The sequence below is a fragment of the Hemiscyllium ocellatum genome, chromosome 36, assembly GCF_020745735.1.
Source record: "Hemiscyllium ocellatum isolate sHemOce1 chromosome 36, sHemOce1.pat.X.cur, whole genome shotgun sequence".
NCBI lineage: Eukaryota > Metazoa > Chordata > Chondrichthyes > Orectolobiformes > Hemiscylliidae > Hemiscyllium > Hemiscyllium ocellatum.
The window spans coordinates 36,794,500-36,814,808 of NC_083436.1; the positions used below are offsets into that span (position 1 = coordinate 36,794,500).

Genomic DNA, 20,309 nt, shown 5'->3' on the forward strand with positions numbered 1-20,309 from the left:
CTGAAATTGCTATATGCATTTACAGCGCTTGGTAATTTACAGCTAAATTGTGTGCCAGGTTATAAACAATCTGATTATTGTCTAACCATGGACTGTGCAGTACCCATTTCTGGGAATAAAGTTTAATCTCTATAAGCCTGCTGCAGATTTGTGAAGATGGTCATTGGTGATTGTTAAATTGCTCACTGTTTCAGAGCATAAACCTTACAACAACCTTTCCCAGGCAGCTGTATCCTGAAGGGATGGTGGAGGTAAACTCAAAATAAGTTTTGAAAAGGACATTGGATGTATACTTCAACAAAAAAGCAATTAAAAACAATTACATGGCAAGGACAAAGGGATTGGGATTTTCAAAGAGGGATTTGAACGCCATACTCACCCATGAAAAGGTCATGAGGTTAAGGTGCCAGTGTTGGACTAGGATGGACAAAGTTAAAAATCACACGATACCAGATTATAGTCCAACACGTTTATTTAGAAGTATAGGGTTTTTGAGCGCTGCTCCTTCATCAGGTAGCCAACTGGTGTTGTGTGATTTTTAACATTGGAAAAGGGCAGGAGCATGGTGCATAGTCTCTGCAAAGACTCTGGAATCTGACCATTCTCTAATGGGTTCAAAAAATGAAAGCATTATAAACAAACCTTGGCCAATATTTACCCCTCAAACATCCGTCACTTAAAAAAAATCCTGTATTTAATCTGCCATTATCTCATTATTTGTGGGCATTTTCCTAACTTTGTAACAGTAGTTCTGTGTACCCTGAATCCAACACTGTTTCCTGTAGCAAGAACTCAGACCCAATTAAGGGCGTTCCAATTAAGGACATTGTTGAAACTTCCTTGTGGGCCCAGTGGAGGTGGTGGGAAGCAGGGGGACCCCACTATCTTAGGTAACTTTGCCGACAGTTGTCCACAACACTTCACTCAATTAGGCGAAAGCGAGGACTGCAGATGCTGGGGATGTAGAGTCGAGAGTGAGGTGCTGGTAAAACATAGCTGGCCAGGCAGCGTCCAAGGAGCAGGAAAGTCAACGTTTTGGGCAAAAGCCCTTTAACAGGCCTTCCTGATGAATGGTTTTTGCCTGAAACGTTGATTTTCCTGCTCCTCAGATGCTGCCTGACCTGCTGTGCTTTTCTAGCACCTCACTCAACTAACTGAACCCCTCGTCCCCAAGCCAATGCCCTGTCCCTCCTCGCCATCTCTCATGACAGAATGGCTTCTGATAACTGGAGAATTCTTACTATTTAAGGAATGTCTGACTGACCTCCCCCACCTTCTTGTGAGTATCTTAGAATCGTTGATCTCATTCTGCAACTATGGGAACCCTGATTTGTTCTCAGTGTGGGTCAACAAGGACTGGTTTCATATACAAGGATTCAGATCTTTAGTTTCACGTGTGATGGAGTGTGCAGTAAACAACATTTTCCACAACCAGCAAAGCTCACCACTAGCTTGTAGGATAAAGGGTGAGGCTCTTTTTGTTTTTGCTTATGTATTGGCAGTACGTGATAATTATTAACCTGATATAACCACTAATCTGGTTTACAAAACAATCAGGGACTAAAGAATAATGCACAAGGTGTTTGGACAGGGTAATAGCTCAGCATTCTTAACATTTACAGTATTAACCACAATCATCATTAGAAATAGGACTTTATCCGTGTCTCATAGCAACTATTGATCTTGCTCAGGCTATGCAGATAAAAATACCCTGAAGGAATGTTTACCAAAATTAAGTTTTGACCAAGTGCTTTATAAAAACCTTTTGTTTCTCCAATTATAAGAACAAAACACATTTTAAATAGCCTTTAAACTGTAAAATGCCTCGCAACACCTTTTGGAAAGGGGTGATAATTAAACATGAATTGAGAGAGGGATGGGCAGCAGACCCCACTTTAGACTGACAAGTCAAAAAGATAGGTTTTGAGAGGATGATATATAAATGAATATTGTTTTATATCCTACCCCATCCCCTATGCACACACCATGTATACATTGACACATAAATACACATGTTAACACACACACATACGAACAGGAGAAGCACACATATCAAGCAAGACATACAGTACGCATAGACACAGAAACATGTCGACCCATACAGACAGAAAAGACACAGACACACATAGACAGATACAGGTACATATTGATATACACAGACATATATAGGCACACAGATACAGACATACAAACACACAGATGCAGACTCAAAGACATACAGACACACATACATAAACTTACACAGACAGACACACATAAACACTGACAAACACAGACGTTGCAGGAACTTTATGTGCACTACTCTTCAAACTTTGTTTTATTGTTGTGACAAAACCTTCAAATGGGCAAAGGCACAGTAGCTGTGCAGTTTATCGAGGAGGTTTCAGGGAGTCAGGGTGAGTGGTGAACATGATGTCACTGATGATAAGCGAAGGTGGGTGGGAAATACACTAAGGTCAAAGTTAAATGATATATATGTTTATGTACATATGTGTGTGTGTATAATATGCATGAATGTGCATGTGTGTGTGTATGTCTGTGTTCAAGTATGTGAGTTTGTGTAAGTATATGTGCATTGGTGAGTGTCTGTGGGTGTGAGAGTATGTATTGTGTTTGACGTTTGCATTAAGTGTTTGTGTGTATACTAGTGCATGCGTGTTATCAGCGACAACGTCTGAGTATGAGTGTGAGTATAACTGTATGTTTGTTTGCATATGTGTGAGTGTGAGTATGTGTTCCTGACAGCATGTGTGTGAGGGAGAGTGTATGAAGAAGAGCGTGTTTGTGTATGTGAATGAGAGTGTGTGTGTGTGTGTGTGTGAGAGAGACAGTGTGTCCGTGTGTGTATGTGTGAGGGTATGTTTGTGTGTGTGTGTTTGAGTATGAATATGTAAGTGCGTGTGAGTCTATGAGTTTATCTGTATGAATTCGTGGGAGTTTTATGGTGTTGGGTGTACAACAACTTACATATATATGGCACCTTTAATTTCCCACAGAGCTTAACAACAACAGAATCAAGACAGAAACTGACACCAACTCAAAGAAGATGTGAGAACAAGTGATCAGGGTTTGGTCAAGGCATAAGTATGAATGAGAGTGAAAGATTGAAATAAGAAGAGCTGTTTAGGGAGGAATTTCCAAGATTTGGCACTATCAGGATGAAAGCATGGCCACAGTTGGTGGAGGTTGGGGGATGAGATAGTGCAGAATGCTTTACTGCTCGAGCAGTTTCTACAGCTAAAGCGAAGGGAGAGCATAGGCAGCCTTGAACACAGCAATGAGAATTTGTAAGTGCAGACATTCTTGGACTGGGAAACAATGTAGTCAGTGAGCACAGGGGCGATGGGTGGAGAGGGCTGCAGAGATCATAGGCTGTGGAGGGATTTAAACATGTAGATTTGAAACTGAGTTCTTTGTGTGACTCAGAGCCAATGTATGATAGAAGGAGCATGAATGATGGAAATATAGGGCTTAATATAAAAGAAATTAAGTCCAAATAAGAGTTTTGGACTTATTGGGATTTATTGAGGGTGGGGTTAGTCATTATTTGATATCACACAACAACCAGAAAGAATTTCACATCAAGGAAATAAGTATCATTCTGAGATTCCAAATTAAAATAACACTGCTGACTGACAATGAGTAATCTCCAAACCCACATTTTAAGGATTAGTTCTTTAATTTGTAATGTTTCATTACAGTAAAGGAATTCTAAGCAAAACACTGAGGAGAAATGTAAAATTTAAAAAATGCTAGTTGGTATTTAGTACTCTCACAAACCTAAATCTACTTGATGTAAAAGTCTTTCCAGATTGGCAGTCTTCTAAACTTAGACTTGTTCTATATATGTCACTAGTTCAGTCAACAGACCCACACTGGTGCAACCTTCTATCAACAGCTTTTATCAGATCTATATATACAGAAATAGGTACCAACTTAACCGAAAGTAGTCTGACCTAAAGGTTAGGCAGTGTGGGAGTTGTTTTTATCTGTTTCTGGCATTGCACAGTGATAGAGTATTATACAGATTAGAGACTGTTATGCCTTTGATGAAAGTAGGACTGTCAGCAATCTCACATCGCCAATGTTTTGTTATTTATGAAGCAATCCTGAATAGTTGTGGAAGCTTAGCTGAATTTTAATAAATCTGGGAAAGCAACCGTGGAGAGTCTGGACCACTGCACCAGAACTGGTGCAAACTGCAGGCAGATAGTAGTGAGAAAAGAATTGGATAGTGAAAAAACATAGATACATATACACTTGCATAGATACACGGATATGCGTAAATACATGTATACACATAAATATATGGACATATACATAGATTAACACAGACATACATAGACACAGATAAATATGCAGACAGAGGTGCACAGATATAGAGATTTTCGCACACGCAGAAATACATAGAAACACACACATTGAGAACATGCACACAAAAACAAACAGGATTTGCACACATAAGCATACAGAGACACATACCCATGCAGACATATACAGATAAATACACACATACACAAACACAAAGAAATAGATAACTAAACAAAGAAACACACACATCAAAACAGACACATAAACATAGATACACTCAGAAGTAAACACATAAACACTGTTAATACACAACACACAAACACAGAAATGTACAAATAGGAAAAGATACAGAAAGATACAGAAAACACAAATACATATATACAAACACATAAAAACACAAACAAACCAAACATAGTTACTTACACACACACACACACACACACACACACACACACACACACACACACACACACACACACACACACACACACACTGCACACAGAAACATACACTCACATACATTTGTGGGCGGCACGGTGACACAGTGTTTAGCACTGCTGTCTCACAGCGCCTGAGACCTGGGTTCAGTTCCCGACTCAGGCGACTGACTGTGTGGAGTTTGCACATTCTTCCCGTGTCTGCGTGGGTTTCCTCCGGGTGCTCCGGTTTCCTCCCACAGTCCAAAGATGTGCGGGTCAGGTGAATTGGCCATGCTAAATTGCTCATAGTGTTAGGTAAGGGGTAAATGTAGGGGGATGGGTGGGTTGCACTTTGGCGGGTCGGTGTGGACTTGTTGGGCCGAAGGGCCTGTTTCCACACTGTAAGTAATCTAATCTAATCTAAACACAATTCAAATGAGAAATTAATGAAAAATGCTCGACCAGAAACCTGTCAATTATCTATAGTTTGTGAGTATTTTTACTCAGTGATTGTGAAGTATCCTAGCAGCAGGAGGGTCAGTTGGTGCAAAGGCTTGTGAACTCCTTCAGCGAGGTGCCAAAAAAAATCCTTAATAAGATTCACTCACGATGGTCAGGTTTGAGGAAATCAAAGCCAAAGCCCTTCACCCATCAGCCCCAGCACCTTCCAAATGGTACTGATTAAGTTTCACAATAAACTGAGCCCTCTGTGATGAAAATGGTCACTCAAAAACTACATAAAATAACAAAGAATGCATTACACAGAGATAGGCCATTTGGCCCAAACAGTCCATGACGGTATTTATGTTCCACTTGAGCCTCATTCTAATCTTTTATCTGCAATGTTATCAGTTTCTATCCCCTCTTTCCTCATATCCATATCCAGCTTTCCCTTATGTGCATTGACACTGTTCCCTTCAACCCTCCCAATGGTAGTGAGTGCTATGCAAGGGCTTTAGAAACCTGAAACAACCTTGTAATGATGTCACAGAACTGTTCCTCACTGGGCATAAATAGCACAGTGTGGGCAGAGTTAGAGAAGAGAGAAACACAAGGAGAGGCAGACAGGAGCCTGACATTTAGCTCTGTGAATTTTAGGAACACATAGAATATGCAGCATAGACCCTCTAGTATTAGGTGATAGAGTTCATTGAATCATCTTTCAATAATATAACAGTCAGGAATATCTGCCAGGTATATTTTTGAATGTTGTGTTCTGTATTATGTAATGGTGTTATAAACAGTTGTTGACCTTGCCTTCTCCTCAAGCAGTTTGTCTTGAACTGAAGCTCATTAATCTGGTCATGAAACATAATAAAAGAGTGAGTTCTGTATTCTCTCCACTCTCTGGCTGCCCAGTCAGGCCAATTATGACCTGGGTCCATCTTGGTCTGCCCCCACTCTTAAAACCCCATCTGACTTGCAGTGACTCCAAACCCCTCAGCAGTTGTGGTCCTTCCTGTGACTAAATTTACAAATGTTCCTTGATCCACCCAGATGAGGGTGGGTTCACCACTCAGAGGTGAACTTGCCTCCCGATTCCATGAAAGTCCAGCTCGGAAAGTTAAAAACATTAAACTTGGTAAATAATGGAAGTGACAATCCTTTAATGGTCAGTGCTGATGGCTAAACAAATCTGTGACAATGAACTGAATTGAACCATTTACTAAACAGGAACCATTCATGATTGTCTATGTTCAATTTTGTTCATCTTAATGATGTTTTTACTCCAATTGACTGACAAATGCAGTGCCTGTAATTTGAGTTACCAACTCCTGCATCAACAGTCTTGCTACAAAGACACATGCTCCCTTGTGTAAAGACAGATAATCCTCTGCCAGATGATTATGTTCATCTCTAAACTGAATTCTAAAGGGTGTCACATTCCTGTTGAATATCAGCCAGAAGGTTGGGGGTGGAAGAGGGAGTTGTGGACTAGTGTGTAGTGTGTGGGAGCCAGTGCGGAGTACTCCCTCAGGTTAGCACAACCTCATTGACTTGCCAAGGTGTCACTGACGCAGCTTTAACTAACGGGGTAAGAGCTGTTGCAAGCAGGAGTGACTGGCATCTCAGTGGGCAAACATCATGGCATGGAGAACAGACGCTTGATATTGGGCATTTACTGATGTGAGCCCTCAGGGGACTTAACAGAATGAGTTTGATTAATTAAGTGACCACTTGATCGCTGACTCGAGCCAGTGTGTACAGCGCACTGGAGACAAGTCACTGCGATAGGCCGGCGCGGTTAAGTCTGAGCATTTGAAATGCTGCTCTATTTTTAACTTTCAGCTGCCGTGGTGCGTTTTACATTACTGCAAATACATAAATAAACAGGCAGTCATGCTTCAATGCCTGCACCATGGACAGTAAATATCAATCAGTTGCTGCCACCTGAAAGGTATGCAGAAATGCAGTGGGCGAGCACACCATGTACTTGCAAACCGGATTTCAAATAAAGAAAAAGCACTCAGCTAGCCCAGGCTTGCCCTTGGCTGGGTCAGTACAGCAGGGAGAATCTCTGCTGTGCTAGTTCAGTTGTAAAGTTCCAGGGAATGTGGGGGCTGGGAAAGTTGACTGTGAAGCTGAAGGAAAAAGCAACCAACATTCACCTCACACCTTCCCTGCACAGAGGCCTGGGTTTAAGAAAGGGTGTTTGCAGCATAATGGGGTGACCGCAGCTGCTCAGCACTGGACCTGGATAACGTTCCTGGAAAAAACTCATCCAAACGTTCTGCCAAATGCCTTAAAAGTGGGCGCACTCTGGCAATATCTACAAGGCCTGGCTTCTTCAACAGCTACACCCAAACCTCTAGCACCTAGAAGAAAAACAGATGGGTGGATGCATCACCTCCCAGCAGCACACCATTCAGCTTTAGAACTATAGTGCTGTCTCTTCACTGTCACTGGGCTGAAATGTTGGAGCTCTCCCTAGCAGTATGGAGGTGAGTGAACTGGAGCAAAAAGGCAGCTTCCTCATGTCAGTTGAGGATGGCCATTAAATGCCAGCAGCATTCACCATCAAAAAACAAATTTGATGAAAAGGATAGGTGATTCATGGAGATTGCACCTATCTAGGGAAAACTTTCCCCTTCGTTGCTTGGGTTATTTTCATCGATACTGATATGCTTTTACCTCAGAGGTAATTAGAGCTCAGCTATGATTTCACAAGCCAGGAACCCCAGAGGAGAACTGTGTTCAAAGGAAGCACACCTCGGGGAATTGCTGGCCTCCAGGAGTCAGTAACACAATGGGATCATCGCCTCAATGTTTGAGATTGCTGGCCTCCAGGAGTCAGTAACACAATGGGATCATCGCCTCCATGTTTGAGATTGCTGGCCTCCAGGAGTCAGTAACACAATGGGATCATCGCCTCCATGTTTGAGGTGCACTTGTGGCAGAATGCTCGTGTCCCTACCTCTGGGCCTGAAATCCTGGAATGAAGTCCCATCCTCCCCAGAGGTGTGCGATAATATTTCTACAGAGATTGGTCAAAAACATATCTTTTGGGATTGACTGAGGGGCAATATGGTTGAGATGTATGAAATTATGAGGGGCACAGGCAGGATGGACAGGAAGGTATATTTCCCCTTGGTGGAGAGATCAGTAACCAAGAGGCATAGATTTAAGTCAAGGTGCAGGAGGTTTAGAGAAAATTTCGCTCACAGGACAATGGGAATCTGGAACTGCCTGTAAGGATGACAGAGACAGAAGCCCTTATCATGTTTCCAAAGTGTTTAGATTTCCGCTTGTGATGCCAAAGCTAAGGATCAAGTGCTGGAAACTGGAATTAGAATAACTACATGGTTGCTTTTGACTGAAGCAGGTTCAATGGGCTGAATGGCCCTTTTCTGTGCTCTGACAGCTCTGACTCTACAAGGCCACATTGTCCAGAGAGCAAAATAAACCTACCGCTCATATACAGATTGTGGGTGTGAACTTTTCACCCGGAATCCCAACGTGGTTTTAAGGTCAAAACTTTCTATCTTGAATTCAAAAGTAATTGGAAAATATCCAGTTGGACTATTACGTGGTGACTAACCTGCTGTTTATCTCCAGATCTTTTATGCTGGATTCCAGTTCTTCTGACGACTCCATCTCCTCTCGTCTGGGGCTTTTGACAGTCAGTGTCCGGGCCGTTTCTGGAGGGCCACTCGAGTACTCGGGCTGGGGCACGGGGAAAGACCAAGGTCTGCCTTCTGGCCTTGTCTTTTTGGTCTGGAACAGGGAGATAATGTTTGTTAAAGGGCCAGCAATTCAGAATTGGCCAGTCATGTGGGCGCTTCAAAACACTGGCACCCTCACTTGTCTCCTGTCACAGAAAGTGTGACATGGTCGAAGATGTCCTCCGATAATTGGACTGAACTTTGTACAAATATGTCTTTAAAGTCCTGATGAAGGTGCCAGTGTGGGGTATGATTGAGATTATTACTCTAGCTGTTAGGTTCCATGTGCTGGGAAAGAATATTATATGTGCAGGTTTAACTGGGTAACTAGTTTCAGCTGATAACAAAAAATATTTTAGAATTTCTCTTTATCTCGTCACCTATTCAATACTGGAGCATTACAAAAATAGATCAGTTTCTATTCACCTTACCAATCAGTTAGACCGACCGTTGTCTAACAGAAGTCTATTGAACTCCATGACCACACCACTAGTTGCTCTCAATGGCCTTCCTGAGTTGATGAGTCTGCACTAGAAACATGAGAAGCAACTTCCTACTTCCATAATAAAGTGCATTGGATCACGAACGTTGTAAGTTGTGGGTGGTTTGAAGGACGTGCCATATGTTCAATACTGAAACCACCGCTGATCGCAAATCCACAGGACTTGGAGGGTGGAGAGAACTCTAGATCTTCACTGGGCCTTTACTCACGTGGGTTTCAAAGGATCAGATGTGACTGAATGAAATGTATACGATTCTCACAGGGCTGGACAGGCTACATGGAGGGAGGGTGACGTTTCATGGTTGGGAGGCTAGAACTAGGGGACACAGTCTCAGGCAGACCATTGAGGACTGAGATACGGAACCATTTCTTCACTCAAAGCATGGAATTCTCTGCCACAGAAGTCTGAGGGGGCCAAGTCACTGAATATACTCTATAAAGAGAGAGATTAACTTTTAGATCTTAAAGGTATCAAGGGGTATGGAGGAGTAAGCAGGAATATGGTGTTCAGATGGAGGGTCAGCCATGATCATATTGAATGGTGGAGTGGACTTGGAGGGCCCAATAACCAACTCCTGCTCTTAGTTTCCAAGTTTCTCTATGGGGAGGGAACCTTTTCATTTTTAAATAATTTAACTCCCACAAACCGTGCAGATTTTAATTGGTGTAGGTAAACCGGAAGGATAAATCATGGAGGCAGTGACATAGTGGTAATGTCATCGTTACTAGCAATCCAGAACCTCAGGCTAATGACCTGAGTCATGGGTTTGGATCCTACTAAAGCACACAGGAAAACTTTAATTGAATTAAAAAGAAGCTGGCTAATGGAAAACTGTGCAGCCATTGCTGTCAGTTGTAAAAAAAACAATCTGGTTCACTAATGACCTTTAGGGACGGAATTTTACTGTCCTTACCTGGTCTAGCCTATATAGTGACTCCAGACCCATAGCAATATGGTAGATCTTTAACTGCTCTCTGGGCAATTAGGGATGGGCAATAAATGTTGGCCTGGCCAGTGACGGACAGATTCCGTGACCATTTTTTTTAAAATTAGCCTGCTGAGGATCCTGACGTGTTGGAATGGCACTTGATGAGAGTTTGAAGATTGTCACCACCTTAGTTTACAATTGTTCAAACATCACCATCAGTCAGGAACATTATTAGCCTCTGCAGCATTGAAGGAAGCTCCTAACCTCATTGTGTCTGTCTCCATCTCTGGACAAAGTTATTCGATTTGTTCCACTCTCCTCCCCACAGCTTGGAAATGACTTACTTCTGAGTGTGGGAGCTGCTGTCTTTTATAAGTGACTTCCTTTAGCACACTTGTTCAGATATTGTAAACAAATCATAACAAGTTCTGCTGGGTTAACAAAACAACCTCATCTCCTCATTTTCTCTTTTTCCATCCCTACTGTCAACCTGTAACCTCTGGTTCGGTGATCTCCTGCCAGAGCAAACACTTTGCCCACCACCAGCCCCAGGAATTAAGAGTCGCGTTATTAACGAAAAGGCTACCTTTGCTTCCTGTGCCAGGATTGCGTCCAAAGCGGCAGCCTCAAGAACAGAGGAGGGACCACAGGGTGTCAGGATGGCTCCTGACATGGACACGCGCACTCACACACACACTCATATGCACCCACACACACAGACACTCTCAGCTCCTAAACCTGACTTAGTGTTAAGCAAATTTCTCAGTCTCATAGCCCCACACAGCAACTGAACGCAGGGAAACCAAACCTTTGCCAGCTGGCCACCTCACTCTCCATTTGTTCCAACAGGCCATTGTATTTGAAAGGTACAGTGCTCTTGTTTACAATTAAGTTTCAATCCATCTACTCAGCACTTTCTGTTATTTGCATCCGGTCAGCACATTTTTGCGGGGGGAGGGGGCAGATTCAGTACAAAACAAATTAGCACAGTTAAAAAAGAATAAGTCTGTGGTGTTTGATTAGCCTTTATGAAGCATAACTCTTTTCTGGAGCCGACAATAACAATTGTGTGGTCGGAACGTAAAAGGCAGGCTATGTTTCCTGTGATGGCAACATGCCTCATGTAAATGAGCTTACTTATGTTTCGCATTAATGATTAGTAATCATTTACAGCCATCGAGACGGGAGGTGAAGAATTCAGCTGACGGACAACTGGGCAAAACAACAGTAGTTTAAGACCTGCCTGATTTTCAGCTGGGTTGTAAAATGGGCTGTTAGTTTACAATTTCGTGAAAAATGTAAAATGACTTCATGCTTGACCATTCGAAAAGGTAAAAGTTAAGTCTCCACAGACCCAGAGAACCATCGACTGCTCTCTCATTAGAGAACGAGTGAGAGAGACGACTGGTGGTGGTTTAACCTGAAGGTCACCTCGTCTCAGGCGAGGGAAGAGATTGTGAAAGAGGGTCCTTTATGGCAACCTCAGCTGGTGCAGATTTTTTTCCCATGCTGTTGGCGTCACCCTGCATCACAAACCAACCACCCAGCTGACTGAGATAAAACTAATACAAATGCTTAGCATCCAACTCACGAAAGACTTCCATTTATATAGCACCTTCCCACAACTTTCCAAAGCGTTTTTCAGCCAATGGAGTACTATTGAGGTAAAGTCTCTGTTGTAATCAGAAATGCAGTTATCTGTCTAGGCAAAGCAAACTCCTGCAAACAGCAACACAACCACAACCAGACCATGGCTTAGGGTTTTGCTTGAGGGATCAAATATTGGCCAAGATCATCTGTAAATATCTTCATAGTCTTGCCATCTGATAGTCTGTGCCTGCCTCAGAGACTAGCGGGTACCTTGCCGGAATGTTCGATTCAAGAGATGGCGGTGTATCACAGTTTGCTTCTTATTCTGATGCAAAGTGGAATAGAATCATTAGAAAACTTAATGCACAGAAAGAGGCCATGTATTGTTTTGATATAAAACAAAGAACTGTGGATGCTGAAAATCTGAAACACAAAACAGAAAGTGTTGGAGAAACTCAACAGGTCTGGCTGCATCTGCAGCCAGAAAAAAAATAAAGTTAACACTTTGACTCCAGTGACCCTTCTTCAGGACATTATTCTGGTACGCTAAGTGGGGGCTACTTAAATGCGGGGTGCTGTTGTTGTTATTTCAGTGGTCACCTGAGGGTGTGATTTCCTGAATGCCCACAGCAAGTGAGGCTGCAGCAGTGTGCACGTTGTACTGCGGTGAAAATGCTCAGCTTCCAGAGGGGAACCTGAACCCATTGCTTTCTAACAAAAGAAGCCAAGGCTGACACAACATTAAACCATGCCAAGTAGTTTCCATGTCAAAATCTAATACATTACCAAAGATTGCAGCATTTAATGTTGAAGGGATCCACTCAAAAGATCTCTTCACTTTGCAGTTACTGACTGAGATGAGCTGCCAGAGGAAGTGATGGAGGCAGGGACAATTACAGCATTTAAAAGGCATTTGGATGGGTATATGAATAGGAAGGGTTTAGAGAGATATGAGCCCAAGTGCTGGTAAATGGGACGTGATTAATTTAGGATATCTGGTTGGCATGGATGAGTTGGACCGTAGGGTCTGTTTCTGTGCTGTACATCTCTCTGACTCTACGTGGGGTAACACCAGCAGTTGTCACAGTTTTTCCTTCGGCTTCCTCCATGACAGCCATCAGCCACCAATGAAGTATTTCACTGGCTAGTCAGAATTTTGTGTCTTGCTACGCTAGCCAAAGGCACCGTGTGAATTCTTTTCCTTTTGGATTGGACCATAAAAACTTTAAATGTCGCAATTCACCCATTTGTGAGTCATAAGCGTTGCTGGTTCAAGTCCAACTCCAAGATGTGAGCAGAGAAATGTAAGCTGATGCTCCGAAGCAGTACCGAGGGAATGCTGCACTGTTGACTGTGCCATCTTTCAAAGGAGACATTAAACCAAAGGCATGGCTGCCCTCTCAAGTAGACATAAAAGATCCAATGGAACCATTCTGATGAAGAGCTGGGGAGTTATCCCTGATGTCCTGATCAATATTTATCCTTCATACAGCATCATGAGAAACAGATTATCTGTTGCCCAATTATCAGATTGGCTTTTGCACTGGTGATCTGGCTATGGAAGATGTGCAATCAGTGTTTATCACACTGATTCCTGGGATAGTAGGAAGAGAGACTGGATCAGTTTGGACTATACTTGCTGGAATTTCCGAGTGAGGGGGGAGTCAATTCCTAAGGGACTAGACAAGACAGGACATTCTCAATGATTGGGGAGCCCAGAACCAGGGGTCACAGTTTAAGGATACAGGATAGGTCATTTAGGACAGAGATGAGGAGGAATGTCTTCACCCAGAGAGTGGTGAGCTTGTGGAATTCACTGTCACAGGAAGTATTTGAGGCCAAAATACTCAATGCTTTCATAGAGTTAGACGTTGTCCTTAGGACTAAAGAGGTCAAAGGGTTGTGACCTTTGTGATGACACTTCAAAATGTCCTTCATTGGCTGCAAAAGCACTTTGGGCTATCCAATGCTCATAAAATGGGCTGAATAACTGCAAGTCTTTCTTCTACAAACAATAATCTATTTGCTTTATACAGTAGAAAATAAAGACCATCCAAATCTTACAGGTCCACAATTGGATGGCGCAACTTTATGTGGCATAGACACCTTTCACCATATGATGGTTGGACCGACTAAGATGCCAACAAGCTGCTTGCAAATTTCAGCAATCTCTCAGTTTGAGGAAATGATGGCCAGGAAACAGAAAACGACAGTCCTTCGACAGGTGGATAAACATTATCAACAACAATAAGGAGAACAGTGAATGAAAAGATGTCTTGCTGTTTGACACCACGATGCTAACTGCACTGCAGAAAAGGGAGGTGCCGTGCTGTTGTGTATATCCTCCTACAGCACCATCTTCAGCACAGGCTGACTAATTACAGCTCGTTGTGTGTACATCACCCATTGTGAGCTAACAAGAAGAATTTTCTACTTTTTGGCAATATATTCTGTCTGCGTTCCCATTGTGAGCACATTGATGATAGAAACTTAGAAAATAGGAGCAGGAGTAGGCCATTCAGCCCTTTGAGCATGCTCCGTCATTCAACATGATCATGGATGATCATCCAACTCATGCCCTGTTCCTGATTTCTCCCCATACCCTTGACCTCTTTAGCCCTAAGAACAACGTCTAACTCCTTGAAAGCATTCAATACTTTGGCTTCAAATACTTGCTGTGGCAGAGAATTCCACAAGCTCACCACTCTCTGGGTGAAGACATTTCTCCTCATCTCTGTCCTAAATGACCCTATCCCAAACTAGGGTGACCCCTAGTGCTGGGCTCCCCAGTCATTGAGAATGTCCTGCCCATGTTTGCCCTGTCTAGTCCTCTTAGGATTTGACTCCTCTCTGGCTCTTCAAAATTCCTGCAAGTATAGTCCAAACTAATCCAGTCTCTCTTCCTACCATCCCAGGAATCAGTCTGGTGAACACTGGTCTCATATCCTCCAGTAGCCAGAACACCCAACCTCAGATAAGGAGACCAAAACTGTACACGGTACTTCTAGTGCGGTCTCGCTAAGGCCCTGTATAATTGCAGCGAGACATCGATAATACAGTACACCTTGTACTTGTGATTTTCCCACACTGGCTCAGCCAAGCACTGGCTTGTCATTTTCATTCCTGGCGAGAGTTGGATAAAGACCAACAGTGAGAGAAAAAGCCCTGCGGGTGCTAGACAGCTGAGGTTATAAACTCAATGGATCAGGCAGCATCCAGTGAAGAGCCAAGGGTCCAAGTTGACTTTCAAAGTATAAGCCCTGGTTGAGAACTGAAAGATATTGCACACCGATGGTGTTTAAGGCAGAATGTGACTGAAAGGAAGAAGGCACAGGAAAAGACTTGCCAAAGGCTGAGGTCAGAAATCAGGAAATTGTCAAAGGATGAAAGATACAAAACTTTCGCTCAAAGGACAGGATGGTTAATAAGAAGGGGAAGCGCGCTGAAAATAGCTGAGCAATAGCTTCAGCCAGCAGGGGATTATTCAGTCATGCATACTGGGGTAAACCTTCTCCATTTGGGTGCAACACCCTGTCTTCCCAAGCTTTGGCTGAATAGTTCAAACAGTAATCCGGGGGAAAAGCAGGGTGACTGCTCCAAGCAGCTCTCTGAGAGTTTCCGTGAAGGTTGATGCTGAATGAGTCCTTGAGCTGACCCAAGTAATTGCGACCTGCCAGGCATGGCCTATTGGCAGAATAGCAATTTAGTGTAAATCTAATCTCAATGTTGAGGTATTATTGTCAGATTAGCTGTAGGGTGAGTGATGAAGGAATTTAAGGGGAAGAAAACTCTGTGCTTTCCTCATAACAGATCATAGATCGGAGAGGGGGAGGTACCCAGGTCAGTATTCAACCCTTAAGCAACACTTAGTAATTAGATTATTCGATCATTTATTTCATTACGGTTTGGGGGAGCTTGCTGGGTGTGCTTTCACTACCAACATCACTCCCACAGCTCATGGCACCTGTCCCTGCAACCGCAGTAGATGTAACACGTGTCCGTTTACCTCCTCCCTCTTCAGTATCCAAGGATCCAAACACACCTTCCAGGTGAAGCAGCACTTCACCTACCTTTTAGAGTCATTGAGATATACAGCATGGAAACAGACCCTTTCGTTCAACTCGTCCATGCCAACCAGAGATCCCAAATTAATGTAGTCCTATTTGCCAGCACTTGGCCCATATCCCTCTAAACCCTTCCTGATCACATACCCATCCAGATGCATTTTAAGTGTTGTAATTGTACCAACCTCCACCACTTCCCCTGACAGCTCATTCCATACACGCACCACCCTCTGCATGAAAACGTTGCCCCTTATGTACCTTTTAAATCTTTTCCCTCTCACCTTAAACCTATGCCCTCTAGTTTTGGGACCCCTACTCCTTGTTTATTTACCTTATCCATGCCCTTCATGATTTTATAAACCAGTACAAGGAGATCCCTCAGCCTCCGACACTCCAGGGAAAACAGCCCCAGCCTATTCAGCCTCTCCCTGCAGCTCACTTCGCACAATCTCATCTACTGCTGCTCACAATGCGGTCTCCTCTATGTAGGGAAACAAAGCAAAAACTGGGAGACTGCTTCACAACACACTTGCATTCTGATCACAAAAATGACCCTGAGCTTCCAGTTGCCAGCCACTTTAATACACCAGGGCGAAAGTGAGGACTGCAGATGCTGGAGATTAGAGCTGAGAGTGTGGTGCTGGAAAAGTACAGCAGGTCAGGCAGCATCCTAGGAGCAGGAAAATCGACATTTCGGGCAAAAGCCCTTAATCAGGAATGAAGGACTTTTGCCCGAAACATCGATTTTCCTGCTCCCCGGATACTAGCTGACCTGCTGTGCTTTTCCAGCACCACACTCTAGATTTTAACACACCACACTGTTTCTTGACTAACATCTCTGTCTCAGACCTGCTGCAGTGCTCTAGCAAAGCTCAGCACGAGCTGGAAGAACAGCATCACGTTTCCGCCTGGGGATACTGTATCCTTCAGGACTCAATATCGAGTTCAATACCTTTAGGGCCGCAGCTCTCCTCTATTCTTACTCCAACCCCCACAACAAGGTCTTGATATCACATAGTCTGCTATTACATACCATCCATTGTTAGCCACTAACAACCTTCATTAACATTTATTCACTCTCCTAGCCAGATCATTATCCACTCCTTTGTCTGTCTAACTGTTCTTTTCTCTCTCTTTAGGCTCTTTTCCCAACCTATCATTTACTCCTTATCCCTTCCCCCCACGCTATCTTCTGCATACTGACCAATATTTTCCTCACTACCAGCAATTCTGAGGAAGGGTCACTCGACCCAAAACGTTAACTCTGATTTCTCACCACAGATGCTGCCAGACCTGCTGAGCTTTTCCAGCAATTTCCATTTTTGCCTCAGATTTAAAGCATTTGCAGTTATTTCAGATTTTATTTTGTTGTGGGTAAACTGGGTTCTTTGTTTCCTACAGTCTAACCATGACTATCAAAGCAAATTAGGAGTCTTTCATCTTAGGAAGTTTACAGCAAACACAAGCGGCATGTTGTTTCTTTAGACCTACATTAGGAAAGTAATGTGGCTGTCTAGCCTCAGCCTGTTAATTGAATGGGGAGTACACTCCCTGACAACTAACAGTGCAGCTCTTCAAAAACAAAACCACATTTTTTGGGGGGGGGGGGGAAGGAGGTGTCAAGTCAGGTGACCAATGCGTCAGAGACACGCATCTGACATTGGGGTCCTGACCCCCTGGACAAGCAACCTGTCTGTTGTGGATTCATTGATAGAGACAATTCTTTATCATTAACTAATGAGGTTACCAGGATGGGTAACTTGATGGACTATGGTGTTATTTGTACAGTTCAACAATTTCTATATAAACATCCAAAGCAGCACCAGTCCATTAAACTTCAACAAAGTGATCAACCCTGCTTATGAATCTCATAGCCTTCATCACTCACAGCAAAGTAAGAAAGAAATGGCTTTTCTACTCCAGATCGTTGGCACATCTGCAATGTTTTTGTGACCAATCAATAATCTGACAATGAGTATGTAGGTTGGCCAGGTCTTTTGACAGCACTTTCAAAACCAGCCACACACACACTGGCAGCAGTGCATCATCATGAATAAGATCAACACCCCAACACTCCAAGGCTCCAATTTCAACAGCACGTTTCCCCACAAACTCTGCCACTTCGAAAGTCAAAGATAGCATGGTAACCACATGACCTCCAAATTCCCATCTAATCCACACCCAAAGATGGCAACAGTTCAGATCACCTTTCTCTGAGATGTGTAATTTATTCCACCCGAGCTTGGGATGCACATATCCCTAAACCAATCATGAGGAGTTGCCACTCTTGTGGAGTTGAATCCTATGCAGTCCCTTCAGTGTGGACAAATATGATTAAGCAAATCTAATTTTATGCCTAGCTGTCTTGAAAATAGTTCTGTTCTAAGCTTCTTGCAAAGCAGGCTCATTTTCTGTTTAGGCACTTTATAGCCTTCAGGACTCAACATTGTGTTCAACAACTTTCAGAGCATGAACAGTGTTCTCCATTCTGATTCCCCTCACATCACAGCCAAAGTGGCTTGTTTGCAGGGGGTTCACTCTCACAGAGCTGACTTATTTTCCAATATTCACACCTCCCATTTTTTTTCTATAATTTATATCACTCGTCTATTACTATTATCACTCACCAGCATGGTCATTCTAAAAGATGAGAGACTTAACAAACAATCCAGGTCTTTTCAGTGTATAATTTCAGTTACATCACACTGTAAACCTTTGCTATAAATTCTGTGTCTTATGATCTTATACTCTATAACCACCTGATGAAGGAACAGCACTCCAAAAGCTAGTGCTTCCAAATAAACCTGTTGGACTATAACCTGGTGTTGTGTGATTTTTAACTTTGTACATCCCAGTCCAACACTGGCATCTCCAATCATATTACCACTCCCTTTGCCTTTTGCTCTCGGCATCCTCACCTTCCCTCCTCCTCCGCATCATCAACAGCATAAAATCCATCATTTTCCAGCCCATTCCAGTTCTGAAGGTGAGTCATGTTGGACTCAAAATGTTAACTCTTTCTCTCTCCACACAGGCTGTCAGTTCTGCTGAGTTTCTTCAGCACAATTTGTTTTATTTCAGACCTTTAGCACAACATTTTGTAATTTTATTACACTTTAATTTAATCATTTGAGCTACAGCTGACAATTCGTCGACCATCTGGTAGTTTTGAACGGGTGCAGTTGAGTATAGCTTTTGTTGTACAGATCAGATTTAACATTTTGAGTCCTGTATCATCTGTACTGATGAAGGGTCACTGGACTCAAAACATTAACTCTGTTTCTCTCTCTACAGACCTGTGAGGTTTCTCCAGCACTTACTGTGTTTACTTTAGATTTTCCAGATTCTGCAGAATTTTGATTTCATTGGCTCGAAAGTGCTTTGCAATGTACTGTGCTCATAACAGGCACTATAAAATGCAAATTTTTCTTTCAAATATTTCTTTATAGTCACAAATTTAAAAGTGCATACTCGCAATCCTATATGTTCACATGGTTTCACGCACACAAACACTCTTATACAAACACAAATTCAACTATAAACAGATGAATAATCTATACATTCATAAATACGGTAAGCCAAATACATAGGCACGCATTAACACGCAAACATGCAATGCTAAGGCTCAAACTCACTTTCGCACGCACCAGATCTACTCTTCCATTTTATTCCATGATTTTGTCACAGAACAGATTCTTATTGTGCCTCACTACACTGTGACTCCAGCTGGATCTGTGCCAGAACATGCTGCATTCCTGAAAAATATAAGCTACCAGGAGCAGCAGCCCAACTGCAATGAAAGCCCATTTCAGCTTCCCATCGATGGAGTTGCACTCCCTTACCTACAGGGTGGCTTCCTGGTGGTGAACACTGCAGCGTGCCCTCTGTTGTAAGCTGTTACAACTGATGTGTGAAAGTGAGCTTCCCAGCAGATTTCAGGATCATTAAATGGCAGTGATTTTCTTTTTTTTAATAATCATCTGACTTTGTGGCCCGTACACACCCTAAATTCCAACGCATAATCGGACTAAAGATCCAAAGTATAATTAGTGGAAAGATAAGGCTGGGCACAGTGTGTTGAGTTACGGATTTCTTTATAAACAGTGACTAGAATTTGCTCGTTGTTTTGCTTTATGGCACATACTGTATACACAATACAGATAACTTCACAATATCATGACCTTGATGGAATAAAAGTCAAAACAGCCTACCTGAGTTTCTGTGATCAGAATTTGCACTGTTTTAATTTAACTCGTTAAGTATTAGATCGCTGGCAGCATGGATCAAATGAAATATGAGATAAATGCAAGGAGGCGTGGTAAATAAAGAAA

General features: G+C 42.7%; 1 protein-coding gene across 4 annotated transcripts in view; it reads right to left on the reverse strand.

Annotated features, from left to right (window-relative positions):
• The window catches only part of fam13a (family with sequence similarity 13 member A), a 212,307-nt gene that overhangs the window by 85,983 nt on the left and 106,015 nt on the right, over nucleotides 1-20,309 (reverse strand). For all 4 annotated transcript variants that reach the window (XM_060851700.1, XM_060851701.1, XM_060851699.1 and 1 more), the window contains one exon: nucleotides 8,770-8,945. In XM_060851700.1, the coding sequence (XP_060707683.1) occupies nucleotides 8,770-8,945 (176 nt within the window). The remainder of the gene's footprint in view (nucleotides 1-8,769; nucleotides 8,946-20,309) is intronic.